Source organism: Urocitellus parryii, chromosome 2, assembly GCF_045843805.1.
Source record: "Urocitellus parryii isolate mUroPar1 chromosome 2, mUroPar1.hap1, whole genome shotgun sequence".
Lineage (NCBI taxonomy): Eukaryota > Metazoa > Chordata > Mammalia > Rodentia > Sciuridae > Urocitellus > Urocitellus parryii.
This window is the reverse complement of record NC_135532.1, coordinates 4,183,202-4,201,303: the sequence shown is the minus strand read 5'-3', so window position 1 is coordinate 4,201,303 and position 18,102 is coordinate 4,183,202. Positions and strand designations below refer to the sequence as shown.

At 43.0% G+C, this 18,102-nt stretch overlaps 1 protein-coding gene across 2 annotated transcripts in view; it reads left to right on the top strand.

The window, feature by feature from the left end:
• The window catches only part of Tnfsf13b (TNF superfamily member 13b), a 33,021-nt gene extending 20,054 nt beyond the window's left edge, over positions 1-12,967 (top strand). For both annotated transcript variants that reach the window (XM_026400181.2, XM_026400174.2), the window contains 3 exons: positions 8,758-8,870; positions 8,957-9,107; positions 12,418-12,967. In XM_026400181.2, coding sequence (XP_026255966.2) covers positions 8,758-8,870; positions 8,957-9,107; positions 12,418-12,530 — 377 coding nt within the window. In that variant the 3' untranslated portion in view covers positions 12,531-12,967. The remainder of the gene's footprint in view (positions 1-8,757; positions 8,871-8,956; positions 9,108-12,417) is intronic.
• The last annotated feature ends 5,135 nt before the right edge of the window (positions 12,968-18,102 follow it).

Genomic DNA, 18,102 nt, shown 5'->3' with positions numbered 1-18,102 from the left:
GATGTGCAGTATCCTTTCAAAGCCTGTATTTTCCGAAGTCTTTCTCCCTAGCCTCCTCTTTCATGGGATTGTCGAGAAGTCTGTTGCTTACCTGTCTTCTGTCCCAAGCTTCAGCTGGCTGGGCTTGGGTATTTCTGTAAGTGCTTTTGGTTGATGTCAGCCTGGGAAGCTGTTTCTACATAAACGGAGGCCCCAGGCAGCTCTGAATGCATGGTCCTAATATTTTGTAAGCAAATGCTTGTGTCAGAGACACAAGCAAACTGCCACTAGAATTCAGGTCTCCATCTCCATGCATGCTGCCAAACTGGAGAGTTGGGTATGGAAAGTGGGCAAGAAAAAGTTCCACAAGTTGCTGAAATTTTGCACTAAACTCGGCTTGTCTTTCTGCACTAAGGTCTGCCTTGTTTGGTGTAGGTTTCTTATTTGTACACCCCCCCCAAAGTTGGTTACATCCTTTCTTAACAGTTTAATTGATGATTCAGTGGGTTGATTCTTTGAAATTTCTACTCTGCCATTTTTTCCACATTAGTATGACATCTACAATTATATTTTCGGAAAATATCTATTGATTCTTTTCTCTGGTCTAAGATATTATTCATGTTCTTCTCTATTTCTTCTATCCTTTTGTCTACTACCATTTTTTAAATTTTTTGGACAGTACTATGATATTTGTCAGTGTTTATCTTTGTACTTTTACAATATTTGTATTTCCATGACTTGATCTGTCACTTTACATTGTATTTGTTGAGCCCCAGCTGCTGGGAGGCAAATGATGAACTTACCATTAGTATATCTTGCCCTCTACTTGCCAATATTTGTTACTGATATGATTTCTACACTGGGACGTTGTAAAGCAATTTTCCTCTTTTCCACAGACGCATTTTCCCATGTGTTCTTGTCTCGCCTCTTGGATGACAGTGTTCAGCTGTCCTGGCAAATCCTGGTGCTGTCCCTCTCCTTGCATTGTTTGCTTGAATTTTCTTCTGTGCTGGTTTACTGAAAGAGCACCTGGGGGCCGTGCGTAGCCAGCATTTGCATTATCACAGCTATTTCTTTACAGTCATTATACTTGAAGGGTTGGTGGCTAGAAAGAATTCTGTTCCCCTCTTCACTTGAGTATTTCCTAGGAATTTCACCATTGTCTCTTGGTGCTATTAGGCACATTGAGAAAAGTAAGGCAAGAATCGTTTTTCTTCTTGTTATGCGACTGACTTTCTCACCTGAATATACTCAAGATTTTATTAATTTAAAATTCCACACTTTTTTGGTGCTCAGAGTGTTGACTGTACGTAGAATAATGCCTCCCCCAAAGATGCCCACAGCCTGGTCCCTGAGTGCTGGGATGGCAAAGAGGAGCTCACAGACGGGACTCGGCTCTAGCTCCGGGGTCCTCACAATGGCCAGGTAGGTGCAGGCCAAGGACAAAGGCCCCCCTAAGAGCAGGTCAGGAGTGCTGGGCTCAGAGGGGGCAGTGCGGCTGGGAAGCAGGTTGTCAAGGTGGACGGGCCGAGGGTCAAGGAGTGTGGGCCAGCTCTAGAACCTGGACACGGTCAGGAAATAGATTCTCCCCGGGAGCCTCATGGGGAACACAGCCTGCCAGGATGAGAATTCTGAAAGCCGCGTTGTCTGAAGCCACTCAGTTTGGGGCAATTTGTTGTAGCAGCCATAGGAAGTCAATGAAGCGGCACTCCACCAGCCCTCCCTGGCACACCGTCACCTGTGGACTCTGAAGTCGGTGCCAGTCCTCTTTCCAAGCTTCCATTCTGTACATCATGGGAATCCTTGACTCCTTGTGTGTCGTTCAGTTTTCTATTTCTTCAAATTCTAAACACATTTCCATCTCATTTTGCTTTGGACAAGTCCATTTTCTCTAACCTTGGTTTGAAGGAGTGCCTTGTTCCCTCCTAGACTTCCCCAAGGTCCCTCAAGGTGGCACTGGACCTTCCTGGGTCGTGGGGCGGGCGGTTCTGAGGTGTGAGAGCCGCTCCGTGGCTCCTGGAGCTGTCTGGGGCCTGGGCCAGGTACTGCGGCAGGGCCCCTCACCACTTCCTGCTTTCCTTCACCCAGCCCCAGGGTGGCCTCCTGCTTTCCCCACCCTCCATTACCTAAGAGAATGTGCCTCTCTCCGCTTCTCCCATTTTGCTCCCAGGAGGTGGAAAAGGAGGCCTTTTAACCCACGTTGGTGGTGAAGATCTTGACTTCCTTTTCTCATGGAGGTTTCCCGAGCTGTTTTCAGTATCTCTGTAGAGGTTGATAGCCAGCGACTCTCTTCTCCATAGGAGTCCCATTCCCTGAATGTTTCCCCACCCCTCTTTCTGCATGCTGGGCGCTTCTTCTTAGCCTTAGATGTACTTCTGAACATTGGTGATCTTCAGACCCCCCCGAGTCCCGTTCTCTCTCCATTCCCCTTACTCCTCTGGAATTCCCTAGTCTTCCTTGAGGTCATTTGATGCTGCATGCTGGTGGCCCACAGGTGTGTCCCTAGTCCACATCACTGTCCTGAGCCCCAAGCCTGCGTAGCCTCTGTTACTGAGCATCTCGAATATCCCGGTGCCTCTGTCCAAGTTCTAGAACTCTGCCCACTTCTCTTCAGCCCCCAGCGCCCACTCTCCACGACCATGTGTGCCTTCGTCCACTTCAGAGTCCGGGTGTTCTTCGACCGCCTCTTGTAATCACATTGATCTAAAGCTGTCAGCTGTCTCTCCTAAACGCGTTTTCAATTAGCCGCCTCCTCTCCGCTCACATCTGCCTCCTGGTGTGAACCTTTTCTTACATGGTAGCCAGAGAGCAGATGTTTCTTGAATATACAAATGCCCACTTCTCTCCTGCTCACAGCCCCTCGGTGGCCTCAGTGCCTCTCAGGCAGGTCAGCCCACGTGGCCCTGCCTGGCTTTGTTTTCTGTTACGTTCCTAGCACTGTGCACAGAACCAGCATGCGACGACTTGGCTGCAAGGACTAAGTTACCATACCAAACCACGTGTGTTTTACAAAACAAAACCCTGCTTCTTGATTTACTTCATCCACCTTTTGAAGAGTGTTATGTTTTCCATCTTACAAATTATTATTTCCATCAGTTTTAAATAATAAAACGAAAAAAGAAGTAAACCAGTGGACAGCTAAACATTGGCTGCCCTCTGTGGTCCCAGGGAGCCAACACTGGAAGTGCAATATTGGGAGTTTAACTTTCAGAAAATAGAATAAAAACAACCATTAGTGAAGCACAGATTTTCTATAAGATTTTGCATCCTAAAATTTATCTACTACTCTTTGATGTGTATTAGAGGAGGAAAGACGTTCTTGAAAGGCAGACATTTTCACAAATACATGAAAATTGTGTTCATATATTACTTTGTCACTCTTATTTCACATGTTAATGTATATGTTAATTGTAAAAATGCTTGAAAACATTTAAATGCACTGAAGATTTAAAACTGGAAATTTCATACCTTATATATGAAGGTACACCAGCATTTTACCTATTGACTAGTAATAAATATTAATGCTCTTGGAGTTTACTTCCAATATAAGATTTTATATACACACACACACACACACACACACACACACACATATACACATACACACAATTATAATATAAAATTTTTTTTAGTTGTAGATGGATCACAATGTCTTTATTTGTATTTAGTGCTGAGGATTGAACCCAGTGCCTCATACATGCAAGGCAAGCGCTTTACCACTCTGCTACAGCCCCAGCCCCCCAAATTCTTAAGCATCTGCTGTAAGGAGTGAGGCGTATTGGTTTAGAAAAGTACTCTACAGGGAAGGTTTTAATGCATATTTTCTTCCTTGCATTGATCTATAGTCTAACTCTCATGTTAAAAATCTAAATGAGTTTAAACATGTATAGTTGGTTATAATATTCATGCTTATAGCAAGCTTTTAACTTATTGTTTAGCTTGTTTTCTTAAAGGATCTGAAATTCATTCACTGGCACATATTCATAGAATGCACACTGTGAGAGGCTGTCTCACTGGCAAGGATTGGGACTGCAGCCAACTAACTCTTTGATCTTACAGATTATGATCTCTGTGTTTATGTGCACAGCGTGTATGAGGGGTGTGCTTGTGCACACACCTGTGTTCATGGGTGGCTGAGGGTGTAGAGTGCAAAAGGAATAAGACAGTAAATAAGAACAAGAGGGGCTGTGTCTTTTTAGTAAGAATATTGCCAGAAAGAGATGATGTAGTGCCAAAAGAAATATCTGGTAAAAAGAAGTAAATTTAAATCATTGCAAAAGGAATTTTAGTAAATAATATCCCTAGCCAGAATGTAAACGAGGGCTCTCATGAGGACATCCTAGCTTTATGATGGCTGGCATTTCATTTCCCAGATTTCAGAAAACTAGCAGCAAAATCCTTCTAGAAGAACAGTAGAATGCTGGTCTAGTTGCCATAGTACGTCGTCATTTAGTATTTTACGTTTAAAGTTGAATCAGTTCATTTAATAAGAATTTGCTGCACGTGTTCTGTAGGCTGGTCATCATTTTAAGCTTGAAAAATTAGTCGGGAACCCAACGTGAACAGTCCTTTGAGCTCAGGGGAGTTAGGATCTAAGGTAGGTGTCGTGAGGGGAAAAAAGCGGTCCTGGGTCAGAGCATCAAGTCGTCTTACCAGACCGTGGAGACAGCTGTCATCCTGGTGTTTGCCGTCACTCTTCCTTTTGATTTTCAGCACTTAACATTTAAAGGGCCTCAGGCAAATCATCTCGTTTAAACAAAGCTGAAACCTATGTACTGCGCTCATTTCACTGAAAGTCCATGGGGTCCAGACAGGTGGAGAGGTCGTGGCCTTTGTTAGGACGTGGCCTTTGTTATCTTCGGCTGTCTTCCAGTGTGGCCCTGGGGGTCTTCAGGTGAGGAGAAGGTTCTCCAGAGCCCTTGTTTGGGAAGAGCCACGAGACGTGCCCCACGTCCTGTTCCCTTCTGAGGACATGAAGTTACTGTGTGAGCACACTGGGTTGGTTGTCCCTGCTCAGCAAGAGCTGAGCAACAGGACACAGGGACAGCAAGCAAGCAGCAGGTTTATCGAAAAAGTGACAGACACTTCTGAGAAGGGGCCCCTGAGCCGGGAATCTGGTGGGTAGTTTGGGCCTGTTCTTTATGGTCCCTGGAATTTCCTCCTCTCCTCATCTCCTCCCTGTCCGCGCGCCCCTCTGTCCATGTGTCTGTTTCTCTACTGGGTCCCCTGCTGAGGAGCTCCAGTAGGAAGTGTCAGTCTGATTGGGTCCCCGCTGTGTCCACGACACTTTCATGGAGCAGGAAGCTGACCTCACCAGAAGACCCTCTCCTGCTCCTTTGTTCCGGCCCTGCCCTGACCCTCACTCGCCATGCCATCTGGCCCTGGCTGCCTACGCCCTTCTATGGCTCCCGCAGTGGCAGTGGTGGGGGTGGCTCCTGGGAGTGAGCACAGAACACAAGTGTCCACATCTCTGCACAGCCAGCCGCGCTCCAGCCTTCCTGCCCCCGCTGCCCTGGTCTTCTGGCACCACCCTCCACAGCTATGAACTGGGAACTTGAAGAGATGCCCAAAGGAGCCCTGGCTTGTTTTTACTTGAAATCACAGCGCAGTCGGTTTTGTTTTAGCACCTCTGGCTCTTTGACTTCTTAGAAATATAAAATAAGAACCACATATTTTCTTTATATTCTTCCATCAAGAATATTATTTGGATTGAGAATAAATTCGTACAGCCATAATGGAAAACAGTGTGGAGATCCTTTTAAAAATAAAAATAAAAATAGAACCGTATGGCCTAGCAGTCCCACTATTGTGTATCTATCTAAAGGAGTGGAATCAGCACTTCTGCACCGATCCCAGCATTATTCACAGTAGCCAGAATGTGACCCACATAAGTGTGCATCAGGAGAGGGATGGATGAAGATGAGTGCCACACACAGCTGCATGCTCTGCAGCTATTGCAAAGGAGGGAGTTCTGTCATCTGTCACGACACAATGAACCTGGAAGACCGTGTGTAACTGCAGTCAGCCAGACCCAGAAAGACAAACGCCACATGGTCTCATGTGTACATGGGATTCAAAGTCATTGAACTTGCACAGTAGGATAGTGGCTACTGAGGCTGGGGCTGGAGATTGGGGAGAACTGGGTCGAAGAGGGCAAAGTTTCTGTTTCACAGGAGAAAGAGGTTCCAGAGGTCTGTCTACAGCTTGGTAACTACAGTGATAACATGTCACCTTCCTGAAAAATGCAAAGAGCACATCTTCTCTCCACAAACTTACACAAAACAATGGACATTTATACATATTCATATTTGAGTTTTTCCTCATTTATAGCATTTTTGAAGCCAGTTATTTTTTGTAGATCAGTTTTTTTGTAAGCCAGACTGTTTGATTAGTATGTTTTAATTTTGTTTTGTGTTCTTTCATTTTTAATTTGATCTTAATTTTTACTGTATATGATTTTTCTTCCTACCCGTTTTCCTTGATTCCTTTCTTCTGCCAATCTCTATTGCTCTTTCACTCTTAGTCTTTTACTGCTTTTTCCTTCCTCCTCCCTCATAATCATCACATCCTATTATCACTTCTGTTCTATCCCTGTCTATCATTTGAAACTATAAACCTTTTTGCAACTTGCTGTTTTTATTATAGGCAATAACTGATCATGTATTGTGATAATTAACATTGTAGACATCATAGTAGGAAATATTTTGTTTATGCTGTGAATTGTTGGTTTAGGTTGTTGTCTCCCCCTCAACAATGAGGTACTAGAAGCCTTCAAAAGACACTATAAATGCACAGGGTAGAAACTCGCCTGCCTCAGATCCAAACTGTTAGATGGGTAGACACACAACATGAGAAAGCAAGGGAACAAGTTGCCCCAAGCAAACCAAGATACTCCAATTACAGAATCCATCAGCGCCAAAGTGGAAGAAACGTCAGAAGGAGTTTAGAATGTACATAGTTAGACTATGAAGTAAAGGATTATGTAAGAGAGCAAATACAGTCATAGCAAAATATCAGTTCAATAAAGAGATTCTAAAAAAAATCCTTGAAATTAAGGAAACAATAAACTAAATTAAAAATTCAATAGAAAACGTCACCAACAGACCAGACCACTTGGAAAGACAGATTCTCAGGCAATGAGGACAAAGTATATAATCTTGAAAATAGAGTTGACCGTGGAGAGAAGATGTTAAGAAACCATGAACAGAACAGAAAGATGGGATAACATGAAAAGATCAAATTTAAGATTTATCAGGATAGATGAGAGTGTGGAGATACAAACCAAAGTAATATACAATCTTTTCAATGAAATAATATCAGGAAATATCCCAAACTTAAAGAATGAAATGGAAAAAAAAAATCAAATACAAGAGTCTTATAGGACTCCTAGTAGACCCACACCAAGGCACATTATAAGGAATCTTCCTTGACCTGAGATATTTATGTGTGTGCCATGTAATTTTTAAATAGTTGACAGATGGGGGTGGAGTTCTATATCTTAAGGTGATTGATTTCTACTGTAGTAAATCATGCAGGAAACAAGTCTGCATGATTTCAAATTTTAAAAAAGTAGTGGAAATGCTTTTTGTATTGATAGTATTGATTATATACATGTCAAAATGATCAAATTTCATACTTCAATATATGCATTTTATTGTGCTTTAGTTTTACCTCAATAAAGCTATGAGGAGCCTGGGGGAGGGAGCTCTACAAATTGTCAGCTGCATGTCACTCTGAGCCCTTTTGAGGATCCCTGGGTGGAAACTCTTTGGCCTCAAATCCAGGAAAAGCTGTTCTTTGCTCGAGTTTCTGGCATATTCTGCCGTTCATCTCACCCTCCCTTTGCTATGACCAAGGTGGAGTTTGGAGACGCACGTGGCTCAGCTTTGCCAGTTATCCGGGAACACTGTAAACACGGCTTCCAGCCTCCACACTTCATCTTGCTGTCCTGTACCGCCATCTCTGTAGCCTTCCGTTTCCCTGTTTTGCTTCCACTTTATGGACACCTCAGATCATCTCTCAGTGGCTAGACGTCCGGTCCCCCCACACCAGTATTTGCATAATGGAGCTGTGAGGAACCGGGACTGAGCTGGAGCCCAGGGAGGAGGTCTGTCTGGTCACCGGGTGTGGGTGTCGAGATGCCCAGACTTGTTCTGGCTCAGCGACTCTGGACCCTTGCCTGCTTGCTCTGTGGCTGCATTTCCTGCCTGCCCTTCATCAGATCTTGTCACTCCTCACATGCCCCCAGGGCAGTGAACACGCAGTACCTGAACTTGATGCTAAGGTCACCCGAGCTCCTTCCCTTCCTGGGAAGCCCGTGGCAGCCCAGTGACCTTCCCCTCTGCTCGGCTCTGCTCTGCTGCCAGGGCACAGCGGGCTGGTTTCCTCTCTTTGCTTCTGCTAAGCTCTTGACATGACTCACTCCCTGAGGATCAGAGGACAGTCTCTACCAGTGTGCTGTTAGGACTTGTGTCCAGCCTTCCCTGCAGGCTTTCCCTGCAGACCAGCCTGTATCATGACACAATGTCAGGAAGCCCAGACATGCCCAAGGTGCTGGCTCTCAGATCCCGGAATGTGACTCTTGCCCGGTTCAGGGCATAAGAGACCAGAGAATCCAATGAGTGCAGTGATTCGTCGTCTTTTCCTCTTTTATGATTTTTTAAGTAGATGAAATTCACGTTAAGTTTCAGGTTCAGGTAAACAACTACTTATTTAAAAAAATAAGTGGAAACTACTTTTCTCGGGTTCCTTTCTTATGAATACTTCTCTTCCTTATAGGAGCTTACACATTTGTCCCATGGCTTCTCAGCTTTAAGAGAGGAAGAGCCCTGGAAGAAAAAGAGAATAAAATAGTGGTGAAAGAGACCGGGTACTTCTTTATATATGGCCAGGTAGGTAGGTTCACAGCCTCCTGTTTATAGTCCGATGCCTCCCGATCTGTGCACTCATCTGGCAGTGTTCTTTGGTTTGTTCTCAGGTTTTGTACACCGATAGCACCTTTGCCATGGGACACCTAATACAGAGGAAAAAAGTCCACGTCTTTGGGGACGAGTTGAGTCTGGTGACTTTGTTCCGATGTATTCAGAATATGCCAGAAACACTACCCAACAACTCCTGTTATTCAGCTGGTAAGTGACCGTTCTCAGACCTGCTTGTTGTGGAATGCAGACAGACTGGGCCGAAAATCTAGCTGCCCAGGGCAGGAAAGAAAGGACGGGCCATAAATATAAACAGGCAGACATTCCTCAGTACATTGTTTTATTATCTTGAAGGATGAGCCCATCTGTTGAGATGGTTGGAATCATTACTAATAGTTGAACATTTTTATTTACATTTAGAAAGCAGAGCAACTTCATAGAACTCTACATTGACAGCAATTCCAACAATACAACAACTACACTAATACCTAACAGAGATCTCCATCTGCCGGGTACTCTCCCTGGTGCTCACTGAATCTTCCATTTAAGGGAGGAGGAAGCTGAGGCTCAGAGAGGTAACATAACTTCTCCCAGGTTGCACAGCTGCGAAGTTCCAGAACTTGGAGTAAACCAGCTAGTTTGGTCCACAGTGGGAGCCAGCAGAACTTCCACCTTCTGGGAAGAATGGCCTCAGGTGGGCATGAATGCACAAAGGACAGGATGCACACCATCTCTCCTTTCAGACGGGTGGCCTCTGGTGCCAAGGGACACCTGGCAGGTGACTTTGGGATGTGAGTGTAGGAGTGACCCTGCTTTTGAACTCAGGAGAGAGCAGAGGCACGGGGAAGCAGGCTGGTAACAGCCTGGGAGGGCTGTTTTATTTTGGGGGGTTGATTTCATGTTCAAGGTTGGTTTTTTAAAAACAGGCTCACCTTGGACACACTAATTCCCCCCTGGAGATTTTGACACATGGGTTCAGAGCCCCGAGGAATGTCTTCAGCCTCAGGCAGTGCCTGGGAAGGGCACACAGTGTGGTCACAGGATTGGGACATACTTGAACTATTCTAAAGGCAGTTCCAAACAAACACCCGGTCAGTCAGAAATGGATGCATAGTGACACAGGACATAGGACAATGGTGATAGTGAGGAAGGTGGCATCATTCTGGACGTGAATAGCTACAGTGGGGGCAGGAGGAAGTCTGAAATTGGAATTCCCTGATTTTCGTACAGGCAACTTTCTTCGTGCCCGGTGCTGACTAGCATTTTGATATTGCAAAATCTTTATAAATGTCAAGGCCACTCCTGTCTTATTTATATGCATTAGTACTTGGAGTTTCACAACCAACTCTTTAAAATTTTCAAATCATCTACTCATCTCACATTCACTTCCTCAGAGAGTATGCTGCCAGATTGCCTGGGTGCCTGTTAAAACAATAACTGCCTTGATTTTAAAGATATTTCTTAGTACTAATAACTCTGTTACATAGGAGAACAATTCTCTAACAATCTTCAGGCTTGCAATTTTAATGTCTTAGGTTGAACTTGTTTAAAGTCATTAAAAACCCGCATGATAATGTATGATTGCATGAACTACTTCCATAGTTACCTGAAAAGACTGAAAGGGTCAGCTTAAGAAGCCCAACAATACACTAGGGACCACTAATGAACCTAAAGCTGAATCTTACTCACTATTAGTAAATTGAGTATAATTATTGTTCAAAAAGTTACAGCCAACTGTTACAGTTGGAAGAGTAGAAATAGTCCCAAACAGTGTCAGAGTTTTAAATAAGACTTATTTACTCTTAATCTTGAGTTATTATTAATTAGTGCTCTGTGAGCTATTGCCTTTATACGATAAGCACAAGTGTATTCAATCAGTGAGAAAAATGGAAAAAAGATCAAGATTTATTTAACTATTTAATATAGTCAATTTTCAAATGCTTTAATGATTCTAGAAAGTATATTCACTACCCTAAACAATGTCTAAAACAGACACTGTTGTCTGTCTTGGCCCATTACCAAAAAACAAGACCTTGGGGACAGGAAGCTGTCATCCTCCATCACTGCTCCTGCCTAGAGGAGCAGTGAATGTACACAGAACGGATTCTATAGACAAATGCTGGCTGTGTGGACCCAGGAGATCTGGTGCTTTGAGCCTTAGGTTGAGTAGAGGTGTGTATGTGAGTCAGTTTCACTGTGTGCTAACGATACAAGGCACCACTTTCTAAGTTGTTACGTTTAGGTCTTGACCATTTAGGTACTAGTTATTTGGTGTATTTGTTCTTCAACTCCTTGCCTCTGTTCTCCATATTATTTGTTCATGATAGCCAACAAGTACCCCTTATATTTACTGTAGGTCTTGAGTTGTACTTTGTATTCTTAATTCACTGGATACATCATTGTAAATTAGACACACAGATACCTTGGTCATTTTTTTTTTGTGAGAGAGAGAGAGAGAATTTAATACATATTTTTTAGTTTTCGGCGGACACAACATCTTTGTATGTGGTGCTGAGGATCGAACCCGGGCTGCACGTATGCCAGGTGAGCGTGCTACCGCTTGAGCCACATCCCCAGCCCCACTTGGTCATTTTTAAGGAGCTAATTTCTTTGTTTCTTTTGATTATAAGGCAAACTGTTATTTAAGGAAACCTAATACAAGGAAGGCTTCTCCCCTAAAGAGTGGCTCAGTGGTAGAGCGCTTGCCTCACGTGTGTGAGGCACTGGCTTCAGTTCTCAGCACCACATATAAATAAGTGAATAAAATAAAGGTCCATCAGCCCTAAAATAAATAAATAAGTGATCCAAAATGACACCTAACACCATAGCAGGAACTCTAGAGGAAGACTGTGCCAACCAATGTGCTTTGCTAAGTAATAGCTTTTTTTTTTTTAAGTTCTTAATATTTATACTTCTATATGCTCATTTAAAAGTATAATTAAGACTATTGGGCTGGGGATGTGGCTCTCAAGCGGTAGTGCGCTCGCCTGGCATGCGTTCGGCCGGGGTTCCATCCTCAGCACCACATACAAAGATGTTGTGTCCACCGAAAACTAAATATTAAAAAAAATTCTTTCTCTCTTAAAAAAAAAGACTATCCTCTGTGTGTATTTTTATTTTTGCATTTTTATTTAGTGTTATTAGAAAAGGTTTCCTTTTTCAATAAAATTAAGCAAAACCCTTCTCTATGTAATAGTCTGTCAAGGGATATGCTACATAACTTATTTAACTTGTTTCTGAAGTTTGATTTTTGGGTCCTTTTCTGAGTCTTCATTTTATAAACAGATGATAAACCTATTTGTTTCTGTTGTACCTCCTCCTGCGTATTTCTTTATTTTATTTAAGGAAACCTAATACAAGGTTTAATACTTTTAAGGCCAATAGTGTTGCAGCTGGTCTCTTGATGCACCTAAAATGTGTCTCCTTATTTTAATTTTTTCTGAAACATTTTGCTTTGAGTTGTTTTCTTCCTTTATCACAAAACAACCATTTTCAGTCCTTGTAAATCACTCTTCCCCAGGCATTGCGAAGCTGGAGGAAGGAGATGAACTTCAACTTGCAATACCACGAGAAGATGCAAAGATTTCTCGGGACGGAGATGGCACCTTTTTTGGGGCATTGAAACTTCTGTGACCCACTTGTGCCGTCGTGTCTGTGGCTCTTTGCCCCTCTTCGTCTGCACCTCTAAGGGGAAATCACTTAACTGGAAGTGCCAAAAGGGGAAAAGTAGTTACCATAGCCTTTTCTGTGAGCTGTTTATTTTGGTTTGCTGAAAGTGGTCCAAAACAGGAAATTTAACAGACAACCACAGCCAAAGAGTGTCATGTGAATTACAAGAAATAGAGCCCGTATTCAGAAAGATAGAATTATACTGAAAAGTCTTTCTAATTCTCTCTTGAACAATGTACCACAGCTTCTTCTCTCCTAGGAGGCACACGGTTCAAAGAGCAGTAGTGACTTCTCCAAAAGTGATCTTCCATCATGTCCCCTGGAACTTGTGCCCACACCTGTAGGACATGGAGACATCTATGGACAGTCTCGGGTTTCATTTTTTCTTGTTAAAAACACCCCTCTTGGGCCTGGGGTTATGGCTCAGCGGTAAAGCTCTTGCCTCACACATGCAAGGCCCTGGGTTCGATCCTCAGCACCACATCTAAGTTTTTTTTTAAAAAATGCCTCTCTTTAAGTTAATGTCATAGAAAGTTTAACAACAACAACAACAACGACAAAAAAAAACCTCTAGAAATCTTGCATTAAGTACAAGATTAATTGAAAGTTTAGTGGTTTTGATTTTAGGTTCCAGTGAAAAGAATAAACAACTTTAAATAGTTCAATTTTAAATATTACACAATTGGACTGAAAAGAGGATAAATGTACCACTTAAGTTTTTGCTTGGTTCAACTATGCAATTTTCACCTCTAATATTATCTATTACCCAGACATTTCACAGAAGGAAAAGAATTTTCTCCATTGTATATGCATGTATGTATTTTTTATAATTAATTTCACTTTAAACATTTAGATGTAGGTCAATTTCACCTTATGCATATAAAGCACTAATTAAAAATAACTAGTTGCACTTATATAAAGTAAAGTCTCCAAGAGAAATGAAGACATTTATGATGAAGTAATATAATTTCCCTTTATTTCTGGTTTTTCTGTTTCAAACTGCTGCTATTATAGTCCACGTATCCCAGCCTTTCACACACACCTGGTACTTGCCTTATGGAAGCGGAGGTGTCACTGAAGGCCTTAGCATCCTGGAGTTAGGAGCATGCATGTACTCTTGCAAAGCTCCAACGTCTCAGAAGACATGATCATAATTCTAATTTTATCAGGAATCATACTTGACCATGCCGTAGTACTTAACATTTTTGTAACAGCTGCTTCCTTTGTATTTTGTCATCTTATCTCATTAACAGTAAACTTCACTAAGTAGTTGCCTTCATTTGTTTAAATAGTATTTGGAAAAAATGCCCCAGTCTACATCAACTTTCCATGTAGAAAGTTTTTAAAGACTTTTCAAAACTAAGAAAGTGTTTTAAGATTGTATCTAAAACCAAACTTTGTTTAAATCTCTGGTTCTTAAGTTTTTCCTTGTTGATCCAAATAAAATATATTTAGCAATTCATTTTGCTTTTTTTTTTTTTTTTTTAAAGAAGTGAGGACTGGGGATGTGGCTCAAGTGGTTAACTTGATCGCCTGGCATGTGCGGGGCACTGGGTTTGATCCTCAGCACCACATAATAAAAAAATAAGTAAAGGTGTTGTGTCCACTGAAAAATAAATATTAAAAAATTCTCTCTCCTCTCTCTTTAAAAAAAAAAAGAGAAAGGAAGAAGAAGTGATAGGAGGAGGAGGGCTTTGATGCTGGGGGAGTGGTGGGTCCCCTCCCCTGCTGCTGCCCAGTAACAGGACTCAGAACCTCTGCCTCCTCGTCCATCTGCATTTGTCTAGCATCACGGGTCCTCTGGTTTCATGTAACTGTCACTTGACGATCAGGTGAGAACCACTGTGAAGTGTTGTGAAGTGTCTGGAACCCCTAATGTGTTCCACATGTGCGGAGGGTCTGTTCACCTCTATACCCACTTATTATCCTCCTCTCCTGGAGCAACAGGTGTTTAAAGAGGTAACACGGAATCATGTCACAGGCTCATGCTGTACACTATTGCAGTCTACAGCATGTGCATCTATAGCTTTAAAAGATGAACATTTTGTCAGTGGATGCAGAATGTGGCCATGTAAAATAGTTTTAACTTTTATTTTCCTTTCAGTTTAAACCATTATTGAAATATAAATCCCATTTTCCTTGTATGATTTATGAGTAAAACACTGTGGTTACGTAAAAGTTTATTTAAAAACCAGGAAACAGACTAGATGCAGTGGCACACCTGTAATCCCAGCGGCATGGGAGGCTAAGACAGAGGATCCCAAGTTCAAAGCCAGCCTGAGCAATGGCAAGCCACTAAGCAACTCTGACCCTGTCTCAAAATACAAAATAAGGCTGGGGGCATGGCTCAGTGGTTGAGTGCCCCCAGTTCAATTCCTGGTACCCAAACAAACAGAAAACAGGAAATGGGATCCAGAGTAGGTGAACAGTGCATGTGGGAATCTCTTGCAGCCGTAGTTGGCCAAGTTGCCTTTTTTCTTCCTCAACTTAGTTAAGGGGGGGGGGGAATGATTTCATTCTAGGTTTTCCTATAACAAAACATTTTTAAGTTTTAAGTATATGGGCCCAACCTAGACATCCTTTTGCCTTAAATTCTAAATCAAGAGCAGTGAGTACAAACACCTGCTTGAAGCTTCCTTTGTGTGGGAACTATGAATTAGCAGAACATCCCAAGGGAATAATTTGCAGCTCTCAATGGCACTTGGAGAAATGCTCTGTGAGTCACTGTGGGAAGAGGTCCTTGCCCTGTGGTGCGTTATGGATGTTTCTATCATTGATAGAAGAATGCACAGATCTGTTTGAATTCTCAATTGAATTAAAGGCACAGACACAAGGGTCATCTTTACAAAGTGGTGGTACCCTGGGAATGCTGCGCGGCTCTAAACACAGCCGTTGCCACACCCCATCTTTCTGCTCCTCTGTCCTCAATGACTACCGCCCTGCTGACTGCTAGCCAGGCGCGGTCTCCCCTCTCCAGCTCTGCAGGGCGACCTGGGTGCTGGTGAGCTTTCCATTACTGGGACAGAGATGAACGACTTCTAAGGAGAAAAGGTTTGCTTTGGCTCATGGTTTCAGGCCTTGAGCCTGTGGGAAGGCAGGGCATCCCGCTGGGAGCCCACAGCAGGGAAACTGGCCTCCTCATGGCCCCCAGGAGGCAAAGACAGGAAGAGGCTGGGTCCCCATGTCCCCTTCAAGAGCATGCCCCAGGACCTCACCTCTTTCCCAGGCCCTGCCTCCTAGAGGTTCTACCACCTCCCAGTAGTGCCATGAGCTGGGGACAAAGCCTGTGACCCTTGGGCTTTAGGGGGCGGCTTACAAATCCTAACTGTTGGTACGGGATGTTCTCGTCTGAGTCCACGGGCACTTACTAGCCATTCTAACTGTGACGTTTGCCATGTTGTTGCATGTAGCTGTGGTTCTTTCCAGCTCACAGCTCCACAGAATGTCACTCCAGGATAAGTCACAGTGCATTTCTCTTTCACTATGGAAGGGTCTTTGGAGTATTTCCAGTTGTGGCCGATATGAGTAATATTTCTATGAATGTTTTCTTAAAATATTTTGAGGAAGCCATACAACTTGTGTCTTCTGGATGTGGATCTGAAAGTGGAATTTATGCTGCATAAAATAGACGCACAGTTTCAGGAGATGCCGCCCCAGTGGTAAACCATTTGCAGAACCTCTAACAACCAGGCTATGGTAAGCAGCACTTGACTTGGCTCATGACCGCCACTTGCTTCTGTCAGGCAAACATGCTCCTCTTTGTCTGGGACCCCACTCGGCTCTCCTTGTGCTAGTGCCTACAGTGGATTGGAAAATAGCATTTATTCTCGGTTAACCACAGACACATTCACTCCTATAAGTAAATTTTGTAAGCCTTTATAAATTAGGTAATCTTTCACACCTTGATCATGGTAGGCAAAGGGTCCCAAGGGCAGGGGCTGTAGCTCAGTGGTAGAGTGCTTGTCTAGCATGAGTGAGGCTCTGGGTTCAATTCTCCATATCAAGTACAATAAAATCCATTGACAACTAAAAAATATTAAAAAAAAAAAGAAAAGAAAAGAGTCCCAGGCCGTCCAAGCAGTTTCTTCCTTTGGGTTCTTCTCCTATGGTCAAGGCCCAGGTGTGAGGGCCTGGAGAGGGGCAGCCAGCAGCTCTGGTCACTGAGGAGACCCTGCTGATCTGCTCCCAGAAGAGGAAGAAGCAGAGGCAGAGTGGGATCCTCTTGACTTTCTTACCTTCTCCATCACCATATTCCAGTGGGTTGTCTCTTATTTAAAAAATGAGGTGATATTATATTTGTGATTACTTTTCTAAAAGTTACAATAAGAATAGGAGCTGTTTACCCGTGAACCCTTGGCGTGGTGGCCCACTCCCATCTATTCCCCTGTCTCAGTGCAGAAGGAGCTGGAATGTGTTCAGAATAGATCATTTCCCCCTGCACACCAAATTTCATGCATGTGAAATGTTTTAGGAATTTGCCTTGTTTATCTAATTTTAATTCTTATCTTGTTTTTGCCAGGTCTTGCCTCAATCACACACAGAATTTAAAACTAGTCACAAAGACAGGAGCCAGTAGACGGACTGAAGGGGTGATTTCCTGGTGAAGGCCTGTTTGTTGTGCTGTTGTGATTCTGAATAGCCAGTTTAGGTTTCTCAGTGGCCTGTTTGCCATTTCAGAGGACTAAAAATACAAGAAAACAATACAGAGACAATGATGTGCCTGGTATATGGCAGCACAGTTGATGAAGTTTTTTGTCTCATTTTCTTCATCTACAAGTGCTCCCCTGGTTTGCTTTCACAAATGAATGCATAGACCCAGATCCATTTTAAACTATTTAGCACACATTCTTCATGGTAGAAGAGTGTGGTTAAACCATTATCTCTAGAGTTGTATTTATAGCAGCAAAATGTCTTATGAGATTTTACCCATGTCTCTACACAGGCTAGTCTGTGTGTGTGCAGGCATGTGGGCGTCCATGGTATTGGAAGTCTTACAGCATGCCATTCTTCTCCGTAGGGCCGATTATGACCTGGGGTGGTGACAGGCATGGACATGGTCCCTGAGGCCGTCTGGTCAGTGTCCTATCACATCAGGGCCTGACCCTGCTCTCTGGTTATTAGCAGGTACAAAGGAAGATTCAGCCTGTTACTAGTTATCATCTGAGATGGGACGATGGCATTGAAAAGACAGGAGAGTCACAGGCCTGGAGAAGGCAGGGATTCTTGACCTCCGAGTTCATAGGTTGACACGTTTTTAAAACTTTGTGACTTCATTTTGAAGTAATTTTGGATTTTTAGAAATCTAGAAAAAATTAAACAGCACAAAGAAGCCTCTTTACATTCACCAGTTGTTAACATCTTACAGGATCAAAAATCAGGACAGTAACACTGATCCATCCCTTAAATAAAGTTGAGACCTTATAGAAATCGACTGCAGGCTGTTGTAAGACAGAATTTAATATTAAGTAGCTGCCTTTATGCCAATTATGATCTTATAACAGCATTCTTCATGAATAGAAAACACTAATTTAAAAAT